At 47.6% G+C, this 25,692-nt stretch overlaps 1 protein-coding gene across 3 annotated transcripts in view; it reads left to right on the forward strand.

The window, feature by feature from the left end:
• The window catches only part of ELP1 (elongator complex protein 1), a 273,772-nt gene that overhangs the window by 36,776 nt on the left and 211,304 nt on the right, over positions 1-25,692 (forward strand). For all 3 annotated transcript variants that reach the window (XM_029603978.1, XM_029603967.1, XM_029603987.1), the window contains exons 8-11: positions 2,787-2,910; positions 7,882-7,975; positions 9,328-9,558; positions 22,654-22,824. In XM_029603978.1, coding sequence (XP_029459838.1) covers positions 2,787-2,910; positions 7,882-7,975; positions 9,328-9,558; positions 22,654-22,824 — 620 coding nt within the window. The remainder of the gene's footprint in view (positions 1-2,786; positions 2,911-7,881; positions 7,976-9,327; positions 9,559-22,653; positions 22,825-25,692) is intronic.

Consider the following 25,692-nt stretch of genomic DNA (forward strand, 5'->3'; position numbering starts at 1 on the left):
CGAGTTCCCAAGGTTTGGGATTATTTTACAAGTACTTGGATCTATGGCTTTTACCTTGGAGTTGGTTTCATGGGCCTTTGCTCACATGAGGCTGCTGCAGTCGGTCTTACTGTCTCGCTGGGACCAGTTATCGGAGCGTTATCAGCTGCCTCTCCCTCTCCCTCACTCAAGCGCATAATTAAGCTCTGGAATTCATTGCCAGAGGATGTGGTTACAGCAGTTAGTTTGGATAAATCCTAGAGGAAAAATCCATAAACTGCTATCTAACTAGATAAATGAAGCTTGACCGACGTGCCCACAAATGCGCAGTAGAGAGCAGCTCTACTGCGCATGTGCGGGCGAGCACGTCAGTCTTAGGCAGCGTCAAAAAAACCCAAAAAACATGGCGGCAGCGGTGGTAGCAGCGGCAGCGGGCAGCGGTAGCGGGCGGTAGCGGCGGCGGTAGCGGGCGGTAGCGGCAGCGGTGGTGGGCGGTGGCGGTAGCGGGCGGCGGCGGTAGCGGCAGCGGGGGCGGGCGGCGGCGGCGGTAGCGGGCGGCGGCGGAGGCGGTAGCGGCGGGCGGCGGTAGCGGGCGGCGGTGGCGGGCGGCGGCGGCAGCGGTAGCGGCAGCGGCCAGTAGCGAGGGAGGAGAGAGAGGGAGGGAGGGACGGACTAAGTGGGAGGGACGAAGAGAGAGAGTGGGAGGGAGTGACTGAGTGAGAGGGAGGGATTGAGTGAGGGGGAGGGAGTGAGGGGGAGGGACTGAGTGAGGGGGAGTGAGCGGGACTGAGGGAGAGGAGGGAGGGAGTGGGACTGAGGGGGAGTGAGTGGGACTGAGGGAGAGGGAGGAGGGAGTGGGACTGAGGGAGAGTGAGTGGGACTGAGTGTGAGTGAGAGGGAGAGAGGGGGAGGGAGTGAGTGAGACTGAGTGGGAGGGAGGGACTGAGTGAGAGGAGAGGGAGGCTGGGGAGGAGTGGGTGAGTGGGTGGGAGGGAGGTAGGGGAGAGAGAATGAGGGAGGTAGGGGAGAGAGAATGAGGGGGAGGTGAGAGACAGAGGGATGTAGCCCGTTTTAACGGGCTTAACGGCTTTTTAATTAATAAGCAATAGTAGCTTGAGATTTTTTTAATGTTTGGGTACTTGCCAGGTACTTGTGACTTGGATTGACCACTTTTGGAAACAGGATGCTGTGCTTAATGGACCCTTGGTCTGACCCAATATGGCAATTCTTATGTTCTTAAGTTCCTGAAGGTGGTTAAAACGGGAGCGCTTAAACCCCAGCAGGTTAATTTCTTTTCTACTTGCGGATGTGAGCTCCTTTGCTCGTGTCCTTTCAAAATGTGTTTCACTTGCTGAGATTTGTGACCTCAGTCCATTAAAAAAATAAAACAACTTGGGACCATTCTGCGTAACTTTCAATAGAAGTTTGAAGGACTCCTGGTTAATTTGGTTGACTGTAGTTTTTTATGTCAGACCCAATAAAGTTGTTGTTGGCTTTTGTTATATGCCATGGTTGAGTGGTGTTTATATTATTGTATTATGCATTGTTGCTATTGTGAGTTGCCCTGGGCAATGCTTTTGGGAGGGTGAAGACAATTTGAAATAAATTTATGTTGATTCTCACTTGCCTCTCCCTGTCATAGGCCAATGATTATGCAAATCGACATTCTTTTTTAAAATTGAGTTTGTTCCTCTTCTTCTTTTTTTGGGGGTGTCTGCAGTGAGCTGTGGCTCTTTCACTGCTGGCTTTATTCCTAATTCTATGTTCTTGTGTGGTTTGGCTTGTGGACCATGGTGATCGAAGAAGAAACTGTGGGTACTTGGGTATAGGAGAGACAATGTAATCATCTCAATGAGATTTGTGAAAGAAGGGCCTGTGGAAAACAGTGAACAAGTGTTGCAAAATTATTTGGCAAAAAAACACTTCTAGAACAGTGTGTGGTATGTATACATCAACTTTTAATGTAGAAGAAAACTGTCATTTCTCCACTTCAGCTAAAAACTGATGTCTGATAACATGTCCAACCCAAAATGTAATTTCAGTGCCAGCATCCTTTCTAGAGAACATCAGGACCCCCAAGAACCAGAATACATTGGGATGATAGTTGAGATTTGGGGACTAGCCTAGCACTAAATTTTTGTTCCTTTTGATTATAGGGGTGGTGGTTAATTGTACCCCGCCCCGAACTTTGGAGGGTGCGGATTATAAATATTTTAAAATAAATAAATGAACCTATGATCTCTGAGGGCCAGACAAAATTTGGACTTTTGGGATATCCTTGATGAATATGCATGAGATAGTTGCCTCCTCAGCCAGTATTCAAGTTGGCTGATTTGGAATGTTTCTTTTAAGTTTGTGAGCAAAAGAACTAAATTTCAGACTTCGTGTGCTGATTTTTGTTTTCTTTATCCTGAGATCGTCCCCTATCTTCTATGGATTCCAAGCTGAATCAGCCTAACTGGGGTTACGGTGCCATAAGCCTTCATGGTTTCCCAGGGTTTTTTTTTTTTTCCCCCCATTTTCCCTTGCTTTTCTTTCCTGAAATATAGTTCCCTGCTGACCCTGGTTACTTATGTGCTCTGAATCCCACCCAAAGGTGGTAGTGGTGCACGAATGGCGGAAGTCCCTTGCTCCACCCCCCAGATCTTGTTGGCCTGACGAGCAGAAGCCGGGTCCGGGAATCAGATCCTGGTGTCTGTGTGGCAACTGTGCAGTGCTACTGCTGGGCCCGTGGCCCACCCGCTAACATGAAATCTTTTTCTTTGTATGTTATTGAGTTGTTACTGTGCTGTCCTTTTGTTGTTAAGACCCTCAGGGAGCCTGATCGCGTCCACACAGAGTAAACCCCATCGGCACGACGTTGTTTTCTTTGAAAAGAATGGGCTTCTGCATGGAGAGTTCACGCTCCCGTTCTGTAAAGGCCAAGTTAAGGTAAGTGAGAGAGGGGAAGCGCTGCCGTTACAGTCTCTGCCTCCAGCGTCGCCTTCCAGTCACAAGTGTGTGACAGAACTGCCCAGTCAAAGCTTGCTTTCTTCTTCTCCACCCAAGATAGCTTTCTTCTCCTCTCCAGCGCTGCACCCAGGGTGCAAATTTAGTCTAATGCTGGAAATATTTTTTACACCTAAATATGTTCATGTGCGGAGATGAAAGCAGGATGCGAGCACTGATAAACTATCCCTTCTCCTCCCAAACCACTGAGAGAGCGAGGACTCGCCACTGCCGCTTTGCCTCACAGATTCTTTCTTCTTTGAGCTTCCAGGGCTGGCATCTAGTGCCATGAGCCTTTATTCTCGACTACCCAGGGATCCCTCCTCCCCCCCATGTTTTTTTAAAATTCCTTCCAAGTCCTTGCAGAGAGAGCTCCAGCCAGGCACCATGCACTCGGGGAGCGAAAGATTGCAGCTGGGAAATTGGACCTAGGTCCCTCCACAGCGCTCAGCTTTGTCATTGAGTTCCTGCACCCTGCTACACTGATTCAAACTGAGGCATGCTGATGGGGAAGGAAGCGAGGGAAGGAGGTGAGCGGGTGAACAGAAAGCTGGCAGAGGAGGAAGCACCTTCACTTCTTTTCCTTCTGTTCAACACTCACAAGCTTTTTCGGAGTTGCTAATTGTTTGGGATTTTGAAGTGCTTTGATTTCTAGCAAATAAGAATGCTTGCATGTTTAGACTTGGGGACTACCGGAGGTATTTAACGGGATCCCTGCTGCCTTCCAGGAGCGCCACGCCCGACCTCAAGTAGCATGTTCAGTTTTGGAGGCCATATTTTAGTTAAGGATATCAACAGCATGGAAGCAGCCTGTTGCCATTGTTCTGTCACGTTCTGGGCACCATTAGTGGTAAAGCATATAACCGATAAATGTTCCTCTGTTATAGTTCAGAGAAGGGCTTCCTAACTGGTACCAGGCCTGCAACACACACCCTACACAGAGAGGTTCAAGTTGCACTTGCTGGGGAAGGGGCAGATATGGAAACATTCAAATTTAAGCTTCAGTAAAATACAGGAAAGTGCAATTTTCCATAGGAAAAGAAATTCAGGTACAAGGGTCATGGTCTGAAGCTGGAGAGAAAGTGAGGCTTAGAAGGGGATACCTTACTGAGAGAGTGGTAGATGCCTGAGATAGGCTTATGGCAGAGCTGCCAAAACTTATCAAATTCAGGCATGCTTGGGACAGATATGGAAGAGTAGAGGAGGGGGAGTAGTAGGGTGAAAGAAATGGGGGCTCTGGATGTTGGATTAGGAATATAAACTTATATACTTGTCTACCGCACAGAAGACTTATAAATAAATTGTCTGCCCTTGGTATGGATCCTAGAGTTACCGACTGGGTTAGAAACTACCTGAGTAAGAGGCAACAAAGGGTCATGGCAAATGGAGTTTTCTCTGAAGAGAGAGTTGTTACTAGTTGTGTGCCTCAGAGATTGGTCCTTGGGCCGATTCTTTTCAACATTTTTGAAGGCAACGTACTGGAAAAGTTGTCAGGAAAGGTTTGTGTTTTTGCTGAAAATCTGTAACAGGGAGGACAGCCAGGAAAAAGTGGAAAACATGAGGAGGGATCTATCGAAGCTCAAGGAATGTGCTAAAGTCTGATATCTAAGATTTAATGCTAAAAAATGCAGAGTAATGCGTTAAAGATGCAAAAACCCAAGGGAAAGTTACAGTATTGGAAGTTTAATTATTCTAAGCACAAAAGAAGAGTGGGGTCTGGGAGTAATTGCATCTTATCTTAAGTTGGCCAAACAGGTGGATAAGTGACGGTAAAAGCCCGAACAGTGCTGGGCTGCCTAGGGAGAGGAATGGTCAGCAGAAAAAGGGAGATGATATTGCCCCTGTATAGGACCCTGGTGAGTCCTCACATGGAATACTGTGTACAGTTCTGGAGCCGCACCTTCAAAATGATATAAACAGGATGGAGTTGGTCCAGAGAGTGGCTACTAAAAGGGTCAGTGGTCTTCATTCTAAAGCATATGGGGATAGACTTAAAGATCTAAACAAGTATACCCTAGAGCAGCGATTCTCAACCGGTGTGTCGCAACTCCCAGTGTCCTGTCCCGGTTGTGCTTCCCTCCAGTGGCGTACTAAAGGAGGGCAAGAGGGGCAGTCTGCCCCGGATGACAACAGGGGGGAGGGGTGCAATTGCCACCAGCAGGAAGGTCTTGTGGCGGCACGGAGAAGTGACGTGCTGGTGGGGTTCCCACTCCCCGCCAGCAAAAGCAGGTTCCCTGTACGTACCCGGATCAGTCCAGACTGTGGGTTATGCCTCCCTTCCAGCAGATGGAGACAGAGAAAAACTTGAAGGGCACCCCCTCTTAACCTAGTGTGCTACCTGCATCCCCTCAGTATTTCTCTGTTGCCAGCAGATGGAGGTGGTGCAAAACCTGCAGTCTTGACCTGTTTCTGAGTTTAAGGCAGTTCCCCTTTAAAAAAAAAAAAAAAAAGCAAGAGACAAGGAGAGATTTGCCACATTGTGCCCCAGAATTTTCAGATTTGTAGAACTTGGAGGCCTCTATTATCGTGTGCCCGATCGTCTTAACGATCGAAATCGTCTGGCAGGAGAAGAAAATCGTGTTTGGCACGATTTTTTAGTTAAAAAATCGGTTTTTCCGATTAGTGCGCACTAACCTGGAGTTAGTGCGCACTAACAGAAAATGATACAATTTGACACTTTTCAGGTCAGTTAAGGTCAGTTTAGGAATGAATATGTATTCCTATTGGCTGCCCTCTTATTTATTCATGTTACCAAGGTTCCCACTGACAATATATGGGGATGGGAAATGGAAACAGTTGGTAGCTTGACAAAAAAAGTAATGTGATCAGTCAATGTGACTAGAACTTGTGCCCTAGCCCTGATACCGGGAGTGTTGTGATCTTCCTGCATGCACTGCCGTATCCCTGATACTGGGAGTGTTGTGATCTTCCTGCACGCAGTGCCCTATCCCTGATACCAGGAGTGTTGTGATCTTCCTGCATGCAGTGCCCTATCCCTGATACCGGGGGTGTTGTGATCTTCCTGCGCGCAGTGCCGTTTCCCTGCTCAGTGCAGGAAGATCACAACACCCCTGGTATCAGGGATAGGGCACTGTGTGCAGGAAGATCACAACACTCCTGGTATCAGGGTTAGGGCACTGTGTGCAGGAAGATCACAACACCCCCGGTATCAGGGTTAGGGCACTGTGTGCAGGAAGATCACAACACCCCCGGTATCAGGGTTAGGGCACTGTGTGCAGGAAGATCACAACACTCCCAGTATCAGGGATATGGCACTGTATGCAGGAAGATCACATTAATACTCCCGGTATCAGGGATAGGGCACTGTGTGCAGGAAGATCACAACACCCCTGGTATCAGGGATAGGGCACTGCGTGCAGGAAGATCACAACACTCCCGGTATCAGGGTTAGGGCACTGTGTGCAGGAAGATCACAACACCCCCGGTATCAGGGTTAGGGCACTGTGTGCAGGAAGATCACAACACCCCCGGTATCAGGGTTAGGGCACTGCGTGCAGGAAGATCACAACACTCCCAGTATCAGGGATATGGCACTGTGTGCAGGAAGATCACAACACTCCCAGTATCAGGGATACGGCACTGCATGCAGGAAGATCACAACACTCCCGGTATCAGGGATAGGGCACAAGTTCTAGTCACGTTGACTGATCACATTACTTTTTTTGTCAAGCTACCAACCGTTTCCATTTCCCATCCCCCCAACCATCACCTCAGTGGGAACCTTGGTAACATCAATAAATAAGAGGGCAGCCAGCCAATAGGAATACATATTCATTCCTAAACTGACCTTAACTGACCTGAAAAGTGTCAATTTGTATCATTTTCTGTTAGTGCGCACTAACAATGGTTAGTGCGCACTAACCCGATTAACGATTTTTTAACGATAAATCGTTAGAATTCCTATTGTATCGTGTTCTTTAACGATTTAAGACGATTTTAAAATTATCGGACGATAATTTTAATCGTTGAAAAATGATTCACATCCCTAATTATTATTGCCTGTTTTCATAGCGCTATGAGACTTATTCAGTTACACATAAAAGACTGTCCCTGTTCCAAGGAGCTTACAGTCCAGTCAAGAGACAGACAAACAAATAACAAGCTTCAGGAAATTTGTGGAAGAAAACATGATTAACATTGACAAGGTTGAAATCGGGGAGCGTTAAGGTTAAAAGTAAACCTCAAAAAGGTCGATTTCTAAGGTGGCCAAAAAGGGAGCATGGCACGCTGGTGCAGGAAGGCTTTCCCCAGGAATACAGTGCAGCATAGGGGAATGCACAGGGTAAGCTGGGAAATAGCAGTAGAGGAGAAGGGTTTGATGTGAAAGCTACTGCTACGGCCCCTGAATCTGGCTGAGACCACTAGCGCCTTTCACAGAAGCTGTTTAGGCTCCTGCTGACTTGAAATGGATTTGAACCGGTGACCTCAAAGTAACAATGTGAATGTTCCTGTGACCTGTGCAGGCCTCTTAGGCTGTTATGTTTTTTAGCAGTTTCCTGGTGAATCGTCTCACTTAAACCTCATGGCTCGTCTAGTTACCTGAGGAAAGATGCGTTTTCTGATTGTGCTGTAAAAAGAGAAAAAGGTTCATCACTTTTTTATAAGTAAGAGAAGAAAGCTTCCTTGAGTGTGAGGGGTGCTTGGCGTACAAACAGATCAGTTCTGTGACGTAACAGAGCCTTGGTGTATTCTAGGCAGCTTATGATACGTTTTCTTGGGCAAATATAAGAATAATTTGCAGGATCATACGAGATGCCTTGTAGGCCACAGGTTCCCGTCTTCATATTCTTATATTGGTGCAGTTAAAGCAATACAGCCTGGAAGGAGTCCAGGTTTTCCCAGGATCAATAAGGCTCTGCAAAGTCTTAGAGGCTGAGTTTTTTTCTCCCTCAGGTAAATGAACTGCTATGGAATTCAGATTCGACCGTGCTGGCACTCTGGATGGAAGACCTACAGAAGGAGGACAGCCCTGACCCCAGCACATACAGTAAGAGATGAGCCATGCATGGCAACTGCATTATTTCACTCACACAAGCTGAGTTTTTCAGCAGAAGATCCCCACCCCCACAACAAAAAATGTTCCTTTTCCTCAGGGCATTTGAATACCTTCTTTCCAAGGTTGAACTAGCTTGCCTGTACATGGGTCGAAGCTGTGCCCTGTAGCTGGTAGCACTTTGCAGGCTATGAGGAGCTGCAGCAACTCTGTGCAGTGTAAGATGGCAAAAGAAGCAGGAAAAAAGTTTATGGTAATTGGAGCAAGTGATTTCTGCAGTGCTAGCCAGTTAGTGACAGGATTGAGATTTGAATGTAAGCTGGCAGGGTTCATAGTGCTATGATTGAATTGCTAACCTGCCAGCAAAATAATCCAAAAAATATATTCCTTATCCTGAAAGATCAGTCCAGACAGGTGGCTGTATGCCACCTTACCAGCAGATGGAGACAGAGAAGGGAACAGGCAAGACATGTGAAATCCATATAATAGACGGCTTCCATTGCAAGCTGAGCATACCTGAAACCTACAAACATCTCCAGGCTGAAGAAAATGTATTGAATGCTTTGGTTTGAGTTCCCTATTCCCCACTTGGTGTGTGATCTAGAGTAAGTCACAGAATCTCCACAGGCTCTTTGGGAAAAGGTGCAACCAAACCAGCCCTAATAGTAATGATAGTGTCAAGTCTATATTTTGCCCAGCTCCCTCAATATTTGCAGGTATTACATTTCAAGAGCTTTTATGCATTGCTGTAAGTCATTTTGTGAAAATGAAATGTTTGGATGTTTACCTACTGCTTTGCTTTTGGGCTTGCCTGCACAAATTCCTGCGAGTAAAAAAGTGACTTGCCCAAAGTCACACAGCGAGTTGGTGGAAGAGTCTTGAACTTGAGTTTCCCAGGACTTCTGAATTGTCCCTTTCCTTTGGCTAATATGATTGCATACAGCAGTAAGGCTTTGGCTGGGAGTCTCACTGTCTGACTTGAGGTTTCTCAGCCTCTTGTTGGCTAAGATCTCAATGCAGGATGTGAGCTATGAGCCAAGCATGGTCTCTTCTTGGCCTTTTGGCTGAGATTGAGATCCTCTACAATAGAGGGGAGAAGTTAATGCCCTGTCTTCAGACCCAATTAAGGAAAAGATGATGTAATGATCATTGCCAAAACAGCAAGATTAAACTAAAAAAAAAAAAAGACCCTCAAAGCAAAGACTACAACTCAAACTGCCATATACTTAAGTATTTTGAAAAATAAAATCAGCTATTTTGATGCCTTTATTTTTTGCTGTAATTTACTAAAATGTGTTCTTTCTCTCACATTATAAACATTCCACGCCACATTGCTTCCTGTGTAGTTCAGCTGTGGACCACTGGAAATTACCACTGGTACCTGAAACAGAGCCTCTGTTTTGACAACGATGAGAGTAGCCGGGTGGCGTCCCTGGTTTGGGACCCTGAGAAGCCGTACCGTCTGCACGTCCTCTTCCAGGGCTGGCACTACCTCTGCTACGACTGGCAGTGGAGCACAGATCGCAGTGCCGGAGAAGACCCGCGTGACTCGGCACTTGTGGCCGTCATTGATGGGGGTAACTATTCTTCAGGGTACACAGCTTGTAGCGGATGTTTTACTGGTTAGCGGGAATGGCTTGCTGTGTTCTGGCAGTAGGCCAGCAAGGGCTCTGACCGCTGTTGATTTGGGTGTGCAAGACCAAGGGTGGAAGGCCTAATTTCGGGTAGATTTTTTGCCCGTAAATGTTTCTTTTATTGTTTACTTTGTGTACGGTTTTTTTGACTTTTTAATTAAAGCATCTGATTCAGTGAGCAAGATATTAATTTAACAAATAAGGAATGAATTTCAGAACAGTTCATGAGGGGCTCTTTTGTCACTGATATCTTGGAAATTTGTGTTGTCCATCTGCCAGCACAGGCTGCAGTACTTAGTGGCCACAAGGTGTCAGTATCATCCATGATTATATTAATAGAATGCTGCCACCTTTTGGTCAGAGCTGGTACTGCTGCTGAAAGTGCCTTCTTCCTCTCCCTCCCTCACCTCCAATCTTTTACTATATATATGTAAGTTTTCTGGGAAAACATTATTCCATTTTATAGCTAATTTTTATGCATCTACTTATCCTGAAAATTTGATTGCAGTAGGTTGACTATTTCGGGAGATAATGTGTACATAGAAAAAATGTTTTTTCCCTCCATTTTTGGCTAGATACCTACGTTTTCTGGGTAACATTATTGTGGTTTATTGTTTTTATATAGTTATACCTATCTTGGATATTTAGTTGCTATAATTAACATAATTCTTGAGGTAAAATGCAATCAAGCAGAGACAAAGCGAAAACATTTGTGATTTTGTTAGAAAAAAGATGCCCAAAAAATCTTTAAATTGATTTGCAAATTTCAGCTATTTATTTATTTATTTATTTATTTATTTATTTAACAGTTTTATATACCGAATTTCTTGTAAGAGGTTACAAATCAAAACGGTTTACATTGTAACAGAAACAGTGCCTCAAAGAGTGCAATTACATAAAACAAAGGAATACAGAACTAGGATCATGAAACTATTGAGTAAACCAGGGTATAAATCAAACTATGATACAAGGCAAGAGTCAATGGGTTCCTAGTGATAGAACTGATTTAATTCATCTGGCGTCTGATTTAAGCAAAGGCCTGCTTGAAAAGCCAGGTTTTGAGTCTTTTCTTAAATGTGACTGGGCAGTGTTCCAGCCGGAGGTCTGCTCTCCATTGTTGCTGCTTTCCTTTTTTCTTCAAATGGAATAAGGAATCTGCTATTGTCAGTAGCCATGTTATTACTGTAGGCTGTGAATCAGTGGCTCTTAACCCAGCCTTAGAGGGAAACCTCAACCAGTTTGATGCAGGAGAGAAATGTGCATGTGTCTGCTTTAAATACCAGGTTGCTGATTGCATACTTAGCCTGCAAGAGCGAGCTCTGGAGCTAGAGAGCCCTTCTGTAAACTATCTATGTGCATGCACAAATCCGCTGAAGCACTCCTTTATGACAATGGTGCTGGCTGCCAGCAGATGTGTGTGATAAACACAGAGGGTGTTTCATAGCAGACTGTAATTTTTAAAATGAAGTGGTCAAAATTTCTTGGATAAAGTAGTGTTCCCTGTACGTAACCAGATCAGTCCAGACTCCTGGGTTTTGCCTCCCCTCCAGCAGATGGAGACAGAGAAGTTTTAACAAACTCTGCCCTATATCCTGAGGTGCCACCCACAATCCGTCAGTATTTCTCTGTCTCCAGCAGATGGTGGAGGTGGTCTGTCCTGATTACCTAATGTAAAAAAAAAAAAAAATGATAGTAAGTTAAACAGAAGGTTAGGGTTTGTTTTCTTTGCAATTAAAGTTAGGTTTAAAAAAAAAGAAAGTAGAAAATCCAAGGAAGGTTTCTTCAGCCGCCCAGGGGGTTGTTAAGTCCTGAGGCCGCCATCCCCCCTGGTGTTGCAGGCAGCTGCTGGTAGGGGTCGAGGACCCTATTACCAAGAGAGAGCAGCTCTGGGTGTGATACCGGAGAGCCTGGCTCATTCATCCCAGACTGATCAGAACCCAGGGGCGTCTGCCGGGCAAGTTCTTTGGTAACAAAAAAACAAAACGCAGGTTGTTTTTTGTTTCGGCGCACCGACTCTCCCTTCCCTCCCTGCTGCGGCGGGTCGAGTCGCTATTCAGTTTTGCCGCATTTGTTTACATTTTTCTGCCGCGCACAATGCCCCGGAGCTTGGCTTACCGTGTGCGCCTATCTCATGATGGCCTTTGTTCAAGTAGTCTCCATGGGGGGGAGGAAACCTCCGTTTTGACCTGGGATGGCCGGTACTGTGTGCGCAAGGCCCCCCTCAAGGCTTGCTGCACCGCAATCCTCTACAGCTGATCCATTCCTGCTGAGCGCGGGAACGGAAGCCATTTTGAGCTTCTTTCGGGAAGCCACGAGAGCCGCGATGGGGGAGGGGATTTTACCACCTTCCCTATCCCCACAACAAATGGCCCCTGGGGGAGGTAGGTCCAGCCTCTTCGGAGACGGAGGATAGCCCTGAGGGGGCATCAGACTCCTCTTCTCTTTTTTCTCAGAATTCATTTTTGCTTCTAGACCTTTAAGGCCAGGAAATCTGGGAAGAAGCAGGCCGGGGAGAAATTTACCTTGCTAGATCCCCGCAAACTACCCAAAGAGGTCCAGGTCCAAGGAGGGCTCTGGCAGGGCCAATGGGAGCTCTGGCCCTGCAAAGGTTAAACGCCTGTTAAGGTCCATAGTGCAGCATATGGATTTGGATTCCTCGGCGCAGGATGACCAGGACCTGCAGTCCAAGCCCCGATGGGGGTGGATGGGGATGCGGATCAGCAACAGGAGTCAGAGCGCGGTACCCAGATTGTGGAAGGGGACGACCTGAAGGTGGTCTGCCTCTTTAGAAAGGAGGAAATGGGGCCGCTTATCCCCACGATTCTAGGGGAGTTAGGGCTCGAGGTGCCGCCAGAGGAAGCTAAGCTGGGGGATGTGGATCCGGTATTGTTGGGCCTGAGGGGTCCCACTACCTCTTTTCTGTTTCATTTCTCAGTAACGGACTTGTTGTTCAGGGAATGGGACAATCAGACCTGGGCTTGAAGGGGAGTAAGGCTATGGATAAGCTATATCCTCTGCTAGAGGAAGCTTTAGAATTGCTCCGACTTCCCAAGGTAGACGCAGTGGTGTCAGCGGTCACCAAAAAGACCACTATCCCAGTGACTTGGGCGACGGCCCTCAAGGACCTGCAGGATAGAAAGTCGGCACTTCAGCTTAAGAAGATATTTGAAGTTTCGACTCTGGGAGTGCAAGCTGCCATGTGCAGCAGTTTATCCTTACATGCGGGCCTTCGTTGGGTGCAGCAACTATAGGCCAACGAAGGTCTTTCAGAGGGAGAGGCACTCCAAGCTGGTCGGCTGGAAGCGGCGATTGCTTATAGTGCGGATGCGCTTTATGATCTCTGCGGACTTCGGCCAGGTCCATGGTGTCAGCCGTATCTGCGCGCAGACTTCTGTGGTTACGGAATTGGTCTGCGGACGTTTCGTCAAAAGCTCAGCTCGGCTCGTTGCCTTTTAAAGGTAAGTTGCTTTTTGGAAAGGACTTGGAGGACATGATTCAGTCCTTGGGCGAGAATAAGGTACATAGATTGCCAGAGGATCGTCCCAGGTTGAGGCTGTTTTGCTACTCTGTCTTGCTTCCGGGGGAATCGGAGGTTTCAACCATCCCGGTCTTCGGGTCCTTCCTTTCGTCAAAGTTCAAACAGACAGTAGACACGATCTCAATCTTTTTGAGGTCGCCGGTTTGGTAAGCCCGGTAATCCCCAGTCTGCCCCTGGAGTCAAATCCTCGCAATGAAATGCAGCCGGCCCATTCCTTGGTTTTGGTTGTGGGGGGCAGACTATCGCTCTTTTACAAGGAATGGACCAAGTTGACGTCTGACCAGTGGGTCCTTACCGTGATAAGACAAGTTTACGAGTTAGATTTTGTTTGTCGTCCTCGGGACAGGTTTCTGGTCTCCCCATGTGCATACGAGGAAAAAAGAAAGGCGGTACATGAGACGTTACAGTGCCTACTCAAGCTGGGCACCATTACGCCAGTCCTGTCTGCGGAACAGAGGAGAGGCCACTATTCCATCTACTTAGTGGTTCCCAAGAAGGGAGGGGACCTTCTGGCCCATCCTGGATTTAAAAAGGGTCAACATATGCCTTCGGGTGCCTTGTTTTCGCATGGAGACTCTGAGGTCAGTTATTACCTCAGTGCGAAAGGGAGAATTTCTGGCATCGCTGGATTTGATGGAGGCACATTTACATATCGGCATCTGGAAAGCCCACCAGAAGTTCCTACAGTTCTTCATCCTGCGACATCATTCAGTTTCGAGCTCTGCCTTTCAGGCTTGCCACCGTGCCCAGGACCTTTACCAAGGTAATGGTAGTGGTGGTGGCGCAGCTTCGGAAGAAAGGATTGTTGGTGCATCCATACCTAGACGACTGGCTGATTCGAACCAAATCAGAGGTGCTTTGCCAGTCGGCGATCCACAGGGTGCTGCAGCTATTGAGGTCGCTCAGTTGGGTGATCAACGTTGCCAAGAGTCGCCTGGTTCCCTCCCAATCCTTGGAATTTCTGGGAGCGCTGTTTGACACGCAGCAGGGGAGGGTTTTCCTTACCATGGACCGTACTTGTAAGCTGCAGGGTCAAGTTCGAGACATATTGTCCAAACACCCTCCCAGAGTACGGGATTACTTGAGGGTCCTGGGATCGAAGACTTCCATTCTGGAGTTGGTGCCGTGGGCCTTTGCTCATATGCGCCCTTTACAATTAGCATTGTTTTCCCGGTGGAATCCAGTCTCCGAGCAATTTCATCTGCCCCTTCCTCTTCCGGAGTCTGCAAGGTCAAGTCTTGATTGGTGGCTCCTCTCGGACAACTTAGCACACGGAGTTTCCTTGGTAATGCCCGAGTGGACAGTGGTTACAACAGATGCCAGCCTGTCTGGCTGGGGAGCAGTTTGTCAGGAGAAATCCGTTCAGGGGCAATGGTCCCAGGAGGAGTCTCGGTGGTTGATCAGTCGTCTGGAAACCAGAGTGGTATATTTGGCATTACAAGCTTTCCCTGCACTCCTCCAGGGGAAGTTGGTCAGGGTGCTGTCCAAAAATGCGACCATGGTGGCGTATATCAGTTGCCAAGGAGGGACCAAAAGCCTACCAGTGGCGGTAGCTCAGCAGTTGATACGCTGGGCGGAACAGCATCTGGTCAGCATTGCAGCATCCCACATAGCAGGCGTCAATAACGTTCAGGCAGACTTTCTCAGTCGGAACCGTCTCAACCCCGGGGAATGGGTGTTGGCAGACGAGGCCTTTCAGCTCATATGCAGCAAGTGGGGCACTCCCAGCATGGATCTGATGACAACATTCAAGAATGCCAAGGCCCTACGCTTCTTCGGTCGGCACATGGAGACAGGAGCCGAAGGCGTGGATGCTCTAGTGTTCCCCTGGCCGACCAGCATGTTACTGTATGTGTTTTCTCCTTGGCCTCTGATCAGAAAGGTACTCCGAATAGAACTCCATCCGGCGGAGGTGATTCTAGTAGCCCCAGAGTGTGGCCGAGACGCCCATGGTTTGCGGATCTGGTCAGCCTAACCGTGGCGGAACCTCTAGGTTTGTGGGATTTCCCGGCTCTTCTTCATCAAGGACCCATCTGTTTGGAAGAGGCGGATCGCTTCTCTCTAGCGGCATGGCTTTTGAGAGGTGACGTTTGAAGAGCAAAGGGTATTCTGATGTGGTGGTAGCTACCCTTTTAAGGTCCCGCAATACCTCCACTTCCTTGGCTTATGTCTGGGTGTGGAAGGTATTTGAAGCTTGGTGTGTAGAACGGGAGGTGGTTCCAATCCGGGCATTGCTGTCCGACATTTTATGTTTCCTAAAAACTGGACTATCTAAGGGTTTATCGTTTAGTTCTCTCAAGGTGCAGGTACCAGCTCTTGGTAGTTTACGTGGTTCCATTCAAGGAGTGGCGTTAGTGGCGCATCCGGATGTGGCTCGTTTCCTTTGGGGAGCAAAGCACTTGACACCTCCGATCTGACATCCTTGTCCTTCGTGGAGTCTGAATTTAGTCCTCACAGCTCTGTGTGCTATGCCCTTTGAATCTCTAAAGAGGGCGACGCTGAAAGTTCTCACATCTGCCCCTTCCTCTTCCGGAGTCTGTCCGACATTTTGTGAAGGTGATATTTCTGGTAGCTATTTCATCGGCTCGAAAAGTGTCAGAGCTTCAGACGTTGTCTTGCAGGGAGCCTTTCCTGCAGATTTCTGATTCAGGGGTTTCCTTACGGACCGTTCTGTCCTTTCTTCCAAAGGTAGTTTCTTTCTTTCACTTAAACCAGTCGGTGGAGCCTCTGTCTTTTCCGGATTTGGACCAGTCGGACCCCTTTTCTAGAGACTTACGGAAGTTGGATGTTCGCAGGGCTTTGCTGTGTTATCTGGAGGTTACGAATTCGTTCCGTGTGTCAGACCACCTCTTTGTGTTGTGGAGTGGTCCAAAAAGAGGTATTCCCTGTATGTACCCGGATCAGTCCAGACTTTTGGGTTTTGACCCCCCTCTAGCAGATGGAAACAGAGAAGTTTTCAAAACAAAACTCTGCCTTATATAGGATGGTGCCACCTACAGTCTGGCAGTATTTCTCTGTCTCCAGCAGATGGTGGAGGTGCAAAACCTACAGTCTGTGCTGATTGTTCATTGGAGTTGTCAGAGTTAAGAGTTTTGTGATAGTTAGAGAGAATTTGGTCTGTAAAACCTTTTTACTTTGATTTAAAAAAAAAAAAAAAAGGAGCTGTTTCCTGTCCTGAGCCTCCCAGGAGGTTTGTAAGGTCCTGAGGGGACCATCCCCTGCTGGTTTGTGAGGCAGCTGCATTACAGGGTCGAGGGCCCTCTTGTTTCCAACTAGCAGCTCTGGGTTCGACACCGGGGAGCCCGGTTCACTCCACCCCAACGGATCAGGACTTTGGACCACTGCTGGGCAAGTGTTTAAAAAAAAAAAAAAAAAGTTTAAGAAGATAAGAAAATGCCATACTGGGTCAGATCAAGGGTCCATCAAGCCCAGCATCCTGTTTCCAACAGTGGCCAATCCAGGCCATAAGAACCTGGCAAGTACCCAAAAACTAAGTCTATTCCATGTTACCATTGCTAATGGAGGTGGCTATTCTCTAAGTGAACTTAATAGCAGGTAATGGACTTCTCCTCCAAGAACTTATTCAATCCTTTTTTAAACACAGCTATACTAACTGCACAAACCACATCCTCTGGCAACAAATTCCAGAGTTTAATTGTGCGTTGAGTAAAAAAGAACTTTCTCCGATTAGTTTTAAATGTGCCACATGCTAATTTCATGGAGTGCCCCCTAGTCTTTCTACTATCCGAAAGAGTAAATAACCGATTCACATCTACCCGTTCTAGACATCTCATGATTTTAAACATCTCTATCATATCCCCCCTCAGTCGTCTCTTCTCCAAGCTGAAAAGTCCTAATCTCTTTAGTCTTTCCTCATAGGGGAGCTGTTCCATTCCCCTTATCATTTTGGTAGCCCTTCTCTGTACCTTCTCCATCGCAATTATATCTTTTTTAAGATGCGGCGACCAGAATTGTACACAGTATTCAAGGTGCGGTCTCACCATGGAGCGATACAGAGGCATTATGACATTTTCCGTTTTATTCATCATTCCCTTTCTAATAATTCCCAACATTCTGTTTGCTTTTTTGACTGCCGCAGCACACTGAACAGACGATTTCAATGTGTTATCCACTATGACACCTAGATCTCTTTCTTGGGTTGTAGCACCTAATATGGAACCCAACATTGTGTAATTATAGCATGGGTTATTTTTCCCTATATGCATCACCTTGCACTTATCCACATTAAATTTCATCTGCCATTTGGATGCCCAATTTTCCAGTCTCACAAGGTCTTCCTGCAATTTATCACATTTTATTTCATTTTCAGTCGGTGTCACCGGTGCTGCGGCTCTCTCTTCCCTCCCTGTCTTGGTGCTTTGGCGGACTGCGGTACTTTTTATATTTTTTACAGAATTGAATTTTAGCTTCTTCAGACCTGCTGCCCGATGCTACGCTCGTCAGCGTGCTGCGCGTGTGGCTTGGCCCACGCGTGTCTTTCTCGGGAGGGGCTGTGCTCAGCGTGTCTTCCCGGTGGAGAAGGATCCTCTGGGGCCATAAAAATAGTTTGTTTGTTTGTTTATTTATTTAAGAACTTTTAATATACCGACATTCGTAGGACACATCACGCCGGTTTACAAATAACTCAAAGAAATCAGAAAATACAAAGAACGCGGTGGGGGAAGAGGGGAGCAGGCAGGAAGGGAGGAGAGAGGGGCAAGAGCAGCGGGAAGGATAGAGAGCAGAAGAGCGAGAAGTGATAGGAGAAAACCATGATGAACGTTAAGAATAAAAAACATATGTACAGCAATACCTTAATTGACAACAATACAGGCGGAGTACTTATTTACATCATTTCTTAAGGTTACCTCCATAGCGGATGGAGTAAATAGGAAGAAAACAGGGTGGGTTATGTGCGGAAGGAGGGGGAGATAGAGTCACTTCAATAACGGAGGAGGTAAAAGGATCGAAAATGAGTGGGTACGGTGAGAACAGATGAGGGGGGACGGAGTCGGATTTAAAGGGGGGGATGGGGGCTATATCTGATTAACATCTGGGTAGGCTTGCCTGAAGAGCCATGTCTTGATGCCTTTTTTGAAGGTGTGTAAGGAAGGTTCAAGGCATAGATAGGGGGGGAAGTGAATTCCAAAGGGTGGGGCCGGCAATGGTGAAAGCTCTTTCTCTGGTATTGGCGAGGTGTGCGGTTTTGAGGGGTGGGGTGCGTATGGTGCCAACCCATTCCTCTCTTCCAGCTGTCGGGGGCAGATTTTCCCTGTTTTACGAGGAATGAGTCAAGGTGACGTTGGACCAGTGGGTCCTTACTATGATAAATCAAGGCTACGCTTTAGATTTTGCACACCGCCTTCCGGATCGGTTTCTGGACTCCCTATGCGGTTATGAAGAGAAACGACAGGCAGTACGAGTTAACTTGCAACGCCTTCTGAGGTTCTCTGTGATGGGTCGCCATTTTCAGTTTTGAGCTTTGACCTTCAGGCTTGCCACCGCGCCCAGAACTTTTATCAAAGTAATGGTTGTGGTGGCAACTTACCTGCGCAGGGAGGGGTTCCTGGTGCCATTCATACCTGGACGACTGGCTAATTCAAGCAGAGTTGCTTGGCCAGTTGGCAATCTGCAAAGTGCTTCACCTCTTGTGGTTGCTAGGTTGGGTGATCAACTTAGCCAAGAGCTGACTGGTGCCCACCCAGTCTTTGGAGTTTTGGGGAGCTCTATTCGACACTCAACAGGGGAGAGTGTTCCTTACCTCGGACCGGATTGGCAAGCTACAAGAACAAGTGCGGGACTTATTGGCCAACCGTCTCCCCAGAGTGCGGGATTATTTGCTGGTCCTCGGCTCCATGACTTCCACCTTGGAGCTGGTGCCCTGGGCCTTTGCTCATATGCATCCTTTACAGTCAGTGTTGCTTTTGCGTTGGAATCCGATCTCCGAACAGTTTCATCCTCCTCTCCCTCTTACGGATACGGCGAGCTCCAGTCTCGATTGGTGGCTTATCTCGGACAACTTATCCTGAGGAGTTCCCCTGGAGGTGCCCGAATGGACAGTGGTGACCACAGACGCCAGCCTCTCCGGTTGGGGAGCAGTGTTCCTGAGGAAGTCAGTGCAGGGACAATGGTCCCAGGAAGAATCTCAGTGGTCGATCAGTCGTCTGGAGACCAGGGCAATGTGGTTGGCGTTGCAAGCGTTTCACCCTCTCCTCCAGGGGAAGTCAGTCAGAATTCTTTCGGACGATGTGACCACAGTGATGTATATCAATCGCCAAGGGGGAACCAAGAGCAAACCAGTGGCGACAGAAGCCCGACAGCTGATCAGCTAGGCGGAGAAGCATTTAGTAAGTCTTGCAGCCTCTCACATAGCAGGAGTTGACAACATTCAGGCGGACTTTCTCGGTCGTCACCGCCTTGATCCCGGGGAATGGGAACTGGCAGACGAAGCTTTCCAGCTCATATGCGACGCGTGGGGCGTAACCCGCATGGATCTAATGGCAACGTTTCAGAATGCCAAGGCTCCGCGCTTCTTCGGTCGCTGCAGAGAAACAGGAACAGATGGGGTAGATGCCCTGGTGCTACCCTGGCCGACTGATGTGCTGCTGTATGTCTACCCACCTTGGCCGCTGATAGGCAAAATGCTCAGGAGAGTGGAGATACACCCAGCAGAAGTCATCCTCGTAGCTCCAAAGTGGTCGAGATGGCCTTGGTTTGCGGACCTTGTCAATGTGGCAGTGGCGGGACCCCTGCGGTTCCCAATGCTCCCGGACCTTTTCCATCAAGGGCCCATGTGTTTGGAAGAGGTCGATCACTTTTGTCTAGCGGTATAGCTTTTGAGTGGCGCCGCCTGAGGAGCAAAGGGTATTTGAATGCTGCGGTGGCTACACTTCTCCGATCGTGCAAAATATCCACTAACCTCGCCTATGTGCGCATGTGGAGAATCTTTGAATCTTGGTGCGTGGACCGAGCGATTGTGCCTACTTTGTCTTCGGTGTCAGATATTTTAGGTTTCTTACAATCAGGACTCGCCAAGGGTTTATCGTATAGTTCCCTGACAGTTCACGTGGCAGCTCTCTGTTGTTTGCACGGTTTCATTCAGGGCTTGGCATTGTCTGCTCATCCCGATGTGCCTAGTTTCTTAAAGGGGGCAATTTATTTATTTATTTATTTATTTAGATTTATATTCCGCTTTTCGCACTTTTTTTTTTTCAGCACTTCAAATTGGATTACATTCAGGTACTGTAGGTATTTTCCTATCCCCAGAGGGCTTCAATCTAAGTTTGTACCTGAGGCATTTACACCCTCTGGTCAGGCACCCTTGTCCTTCTTGGAATCTGAACTTGGTGCTCTCCGTTCTGTGTACGGTGCCCTTTGAGCCTCTGAAAATGTCTACAATAAAGGATCTTACATTAAAGGTGATTTTCCTTATAGCTATCACGTCTACTCGCAGGGTATCGGAGCTCCAGGCTGTATCCTGTAGGGAGCCTTTTCTGAGAATTTCGGATTCTGGGGTGTCCTTGTGGACGGTTCCTTCTTTTCTGCCGAAGGTGGTGTCTGCTTTTCACGTGAATCAGTCAGTGGAGCTTCCGTCGTTTCCCGTGTTGGACCGGTCGGACCCTATCTCTAAAGACTTACGGAAGCTGGATGTTCGTCGAGCGTTGTTGCATTATCTGGAGGTTACAAATGTGTTTTGTGTGACTGACCATCTGTTTGTGTTATGGGCTGGTCCGAAACGAGGAAATATGGCACCTAAAACTATGATTTCTCGCCTTTTGAAAGAGGCTATAAGCTCGGCATATTTGCTGTGTGGTAAGCCCGTACCATTTGGTCTTTGGGCTCATTCTACTCGTTCGCAGGCTGCTTCTTGGGCGGAGTTTCAAATGGTCTCTCCACAGGAGATCTGCAGGGCGGCGACTTGGAAGTCTTTGCATACTTTTGCCAGGCACTACAGACTGGATGTTCAGGCATTGGGTGAAGGAAGCTTTGGAGAAGCAGTGCTTAGAGTGGGCCTCTCCAGATCCCATCCCAGGTAAGAAAGCTCTGGTACATCCCAGGAGTCTGGACTGATCCGGGTACATACAGGGAAAGGAAAATTGATTCTTACCTGATAATTTTCGGTCCTGTAGAACTACGGATCAGTCCAGAGTCCCACCCGGAGAAGGCATGGAATTACGCCATTATTAATTGATTTGCTTTCAGATCTGCAGAAATTTGATTGACTGTCCTCAAGTGGTTCTACAGGTTCGGTTCCTATGGGGGTTAAGAGAGCGGTTATTTTTCTTATTGAAGGGTTATTGTACATAGTTATGGTGGTTTTTTGAGAGCCATTCTGCTTTGACATTGAGTCATACTGCTGGACTGTAGATGGCACCATCCTATATAAGGCGGAGTTTTGTTTTGAAAACTTCTCGTCTCCATCTGCTAGAGGAGAGGCAAAACCCAGGAGTCTGGACTGATCCGTGGTACTACAGGAGTGAAAATTATCAGGTAAGAAACTAATTTTCCTGTATGGCATCTAAGGCTACGATAGCCCGCTGGCTGAAAGAGGCTATAAGCTCAGCATATTTACTGCGTGGTAGGCCCTTGCCGGTGGGACTTTGTGCACATTCTACCCGTTCGCAGGCAGTATCATGGGCAGAATGCCAACAAGTTTCTCCACAAGAGATTTGCAGAGCGGCTACATGGAAGTCTTTGCACACCTTTGCTAGGCATTATTGACTGGATGTTCAGGACCCGGGTTCAGGGGGATTTGGAGAAGGAGTGATCTGAGTGGGCCTCTCCGGGTCCCATCCCAGGTAAGAAAGCTCTGGTACATCCCAGGAGTCTGGACTGATTCGGGTACGTACAGGGAAAAGAAAATTGGTTCTTACCTGCTAACTTTCATTCCTGTAGTACCATGGATCAGTCCAGAGTTCCGCCCATTGTATGCATAGTTGCAACGGGGAGAGTCCGCTCGTTCTGTATGTGATTTAATTTCGGGTCTGCAGATCAGTTTGTTCAGTGTTCATCGGGTTCTGTTCCCTGTTGGGGTTAGTGAGCCAGTTTGGAGAATGAGTTTATTGTATATGGTTAGTTTGGTTTTGAACCATTCTGCTTTGTTACTGAGTAATACTGACGGACTGCAGGTGGCACCTCAGGATATAGGGCAGAATTTGTTAAAACTTCTCTGTCTCCATCTGCTGGAGGGGAGGCAAACCCAGGAGACTGAACTGATCCGTGGTACTACAGGAACAAAAATTAGCAGGTAAGAACCAATTTTCCTTTGTTGCCATGATGGTCCAGAAGTAAAGGTTGACCGACCAGTAAAATGCAAATATACTTTTTTGTTTTTATTTGTTCCTCTTTATTTCTATGAATTCCTAGGGAAGGCGTCAGTATGTATTTATTAGCAAGAGGTGTTTTAAAATGGTTTGCTGTGTTTGTCTTCACATTTTCTCTGTGCGAGATTTCTTACTCTGGGATTTTATTTTTCTATTCTTTTCTTTGTAATTTGAAAGATAAGGTTTTAGTGACAGCCTTTCAGCAGTCCGTGGCTCCTCCTCCACTGTGCACCTTCTACCTGCAGCTGACACAGCCAGTGAATCAAGTTGCATTTCTCCAGAATCCCCAGAAGAGCAATGACTTGGCTATACTCGATGCAAGCAACAGAATTACCATTTACAGATACGGTGAGTGGATTTGTGCCTTGGCCTTTAGAAAAACATTCAGATTCAGAAAAAGTGCACAAGAAGTGAGCAAGCGGCTTATTTCCAGGCCCACTGAGCGAGAGAGGGAAGTTTATTAACCAGATAGATTTTCATGATAAAAAAAATGCCATTTCTCTGAAGAATATTCCTGGTTTTCATCATTGTACTCCTTTATGTATTGGAATCGCTTTGACCTGAGCTGAGAAGATTGAAACTGTGCCGGTGACCCAGAGCTGTGTCCAGTGTATGCCCTGTTCCAGCTGTTTCTTCTCTGCTTTCACTAGTGAACTTGTGTGGAAGTGCTACCATTTTGCTGCTGCTGTTTCTCAATCTTAGAGAGTGGAGGCATCATTTGTCCAATTCTTACTAGAGGCCATTTGCTCACAATATATATTCAAGTCAGACGTTTCCTGAATAGTTTGTGGCCCTGGATGGGGAAGCAGAACTCTTTTTTTTTTTTTTTTTTTTTTTTTTTTTTTTTTTTTAAAGGGGAGTGAGGGACCCAGGACCTGCAACTTGGAGGGTTCAGCATGGCTGTGGTAGCTTCATCCCCATTTTATCACTGCCTCCTTTAGAGACTACCAGTCAAGGAGTTCTTGCAGCTTGCACTTCAGTGGCAGAGACTGCTTGTCAACTCTGGCAAGGAAGGACTCAGGAGTTGCCCTCTCCTCGAACTCTAACCTCTGGGAGGGGGACGGGAGGGCTGATCCTACTGGAGTACAGGGCTGTATACTCCAGTAGGATCAGCCCTGACTGAAGTAATAGGGAGAGTGAAGCAGATTCTGTTCGAATGCCACACGAGAGAAGGTTTCTAATGCGGTTAGCTGGCGTTCCTCTTAAATCAGGAAGGTGAGGTGAATCTGGATGTGGCTAGATGGGAGGGTGAGGCCTTGGGAGCAAAGAAGAAACTTGGAAAAACTTAACATGTTCAGATGTAATAATGTGCTGTGAATTCATTTTAAAACAACAGTGGAGAAGTGGTTTGGAGTGGAGGAGTGACATAGTGGTAAGAGCAGCAGGCTGAAAACCAGGAAGCCAGGGCTGACATCCTCCTTTCCCTGTACGTACCCGGATCAGTCCAGACTCCTGGGTTTATTCATCCCTGCCAGCAGATGGAGACAGAGAAAGTTTCACTGATACTGCTTGATAAGCCCTGGTGCCACCTGCAGTTCCTCAGTATTTCTCTGTCTCCAGCAGATGGTGGCTGGTACATGAACCTGCAGTTTCTACAGTCTGTTTGGGGTTTTTTTTGCCTTTTTTCTTTTTTTGGGTGAGCCTTCCTCCCAGGGGTTTGGATCCTGAGGAGATCCTCTCCCTGTTTGGACGAGCTGGAGGTTGGTGACTTTCGTGTACACTCGATCCTTGCTGTTCCTTGGGGTGCAAATCTGGTGGTCCAGATCCCTCCCCTCCACGAGGCCGCCTAGGCTGCTTTCAGCTCAGGGCTCTGCTCCTTCCTTTTAAGGCCTCTCCTTGGTTACTTTGGCTGGGCTGAGCTGGACAGCTCTGTGCAGCCTTAGGAAAGGGGAGCCTTTTCTTTGCTATTAAAGTTTCAAAAAAAAGAAACTAGAAGTTCACAGGAAGAAGTCTGAAAAGAGCAGCCGAGCGGTAAGTTTCCGGGGTCCGCCCCCCACCCCCCTCCATACATTCATTCGGCTCAGGTTTGCCCTCCTTCTGCCCGGGACCCACCGCAGTTTTTTAATAACTTTCTGGGAAGGGATGATTCGTGGCCAAATGGCTCCTTTAAGTAATAGCAGCTGCACAGTCCTGGGGCTGCCATCGTATGTTTTATATGGATATTTACCACTGTGGTATTTTACCGCCAATAAATATACCACTGAAATCACAAAGCAGCAAACCAAATACTGTGGCTTTGTGATTGAGCCCCTAAGATTATAAACCCTCTGGGGCAGAAAAATACTCTATGGTACCTGAATTAATCACCTTACGATATGGTTTGTAAAGACGTGCAATTAAGTAAAAAAATTCAAATACCGTATTTTTCGCTCCATAAGACGCACTTTTTTTCCCCCAAAAGTGGGGGGAAAATGTATGTGTGTCTTATGGAGCGAATATAAAAAAAAAAACACAAAAATCTAACAACCCCCCCGACCTGCCGACTTAATTTACCGCAACCCTCCTGACCCCCCCCCAAGACCTGCCGACTTAAGTTACCGCACCCCCCCCCCAGACCTGCCAAACGTCCCTGGTGGTCCAGCGGGGGTCCGAGAACGATCTCCTGGGTGTGGGGCCGTTGGCTGCCAGTAATCAAAATGGCGCCGACGGCCCTTTGCCCTCACTATGTCACTGGGACTGACCGCTGCTATTGGTTGGTCTCAGTGACATAGTGAGGGCAATGGGCCGTCGGCGCCATTTTGATTACTGGCAGCCGACGGCCCACGCCCAGGAGATCGTTCCCGGACCGCTCCTGGACCCCCGCTGGACCACCAGGGACGTTTGGCAGGTCTTGGGGGGGGTCAGGAGGGTGGGGGGTTGCGGTAAATTAAGCCGGCAGGTCTTGGGGGGGGTCAGGAGGGGGGGGGTTGCGGTAAATTAAGCCGGCAGGTCTTGGGGGGGGTCAGGAGGGTGGGGGGTTGCGGTAAATTAAGTCGGCAGGTCTTGGGGGGGTCAGGAGGGTGGGGGTTGTTAATTTAAAGGGTTGGGATGGGGTTCCCAGAGAAAGAAAAGTTTTCTGATCTGGGGAGTGGACGGAAATGGCCCTCCCCAGACCCGAAAACAAAATGGGGAGAAAAAAAAAAAAGCTATGCACTCCCCTAATTTGCTCCATAAGACGCCCAGACGCAGAGCTGGTTTAGCACAAATTTTTTTTTTTTTTTTTAAATTTTCCCCCTC

This window comes from Rhinatrema bivittatum, chromosome 1 (genome assembly GCF_901001135.1).
Source record: "Rhinatrema bivittatum chromosome 1, aRhiBiv1.1, whole genome shotgun sequence".
Taxonomy (NCBI): Eukaryota; Metazoa; Chordata; class Amphibia; order Gymnophiona; family Rhinatrematidae; genus Rhinatrema; species Rhinatrema bivittatum.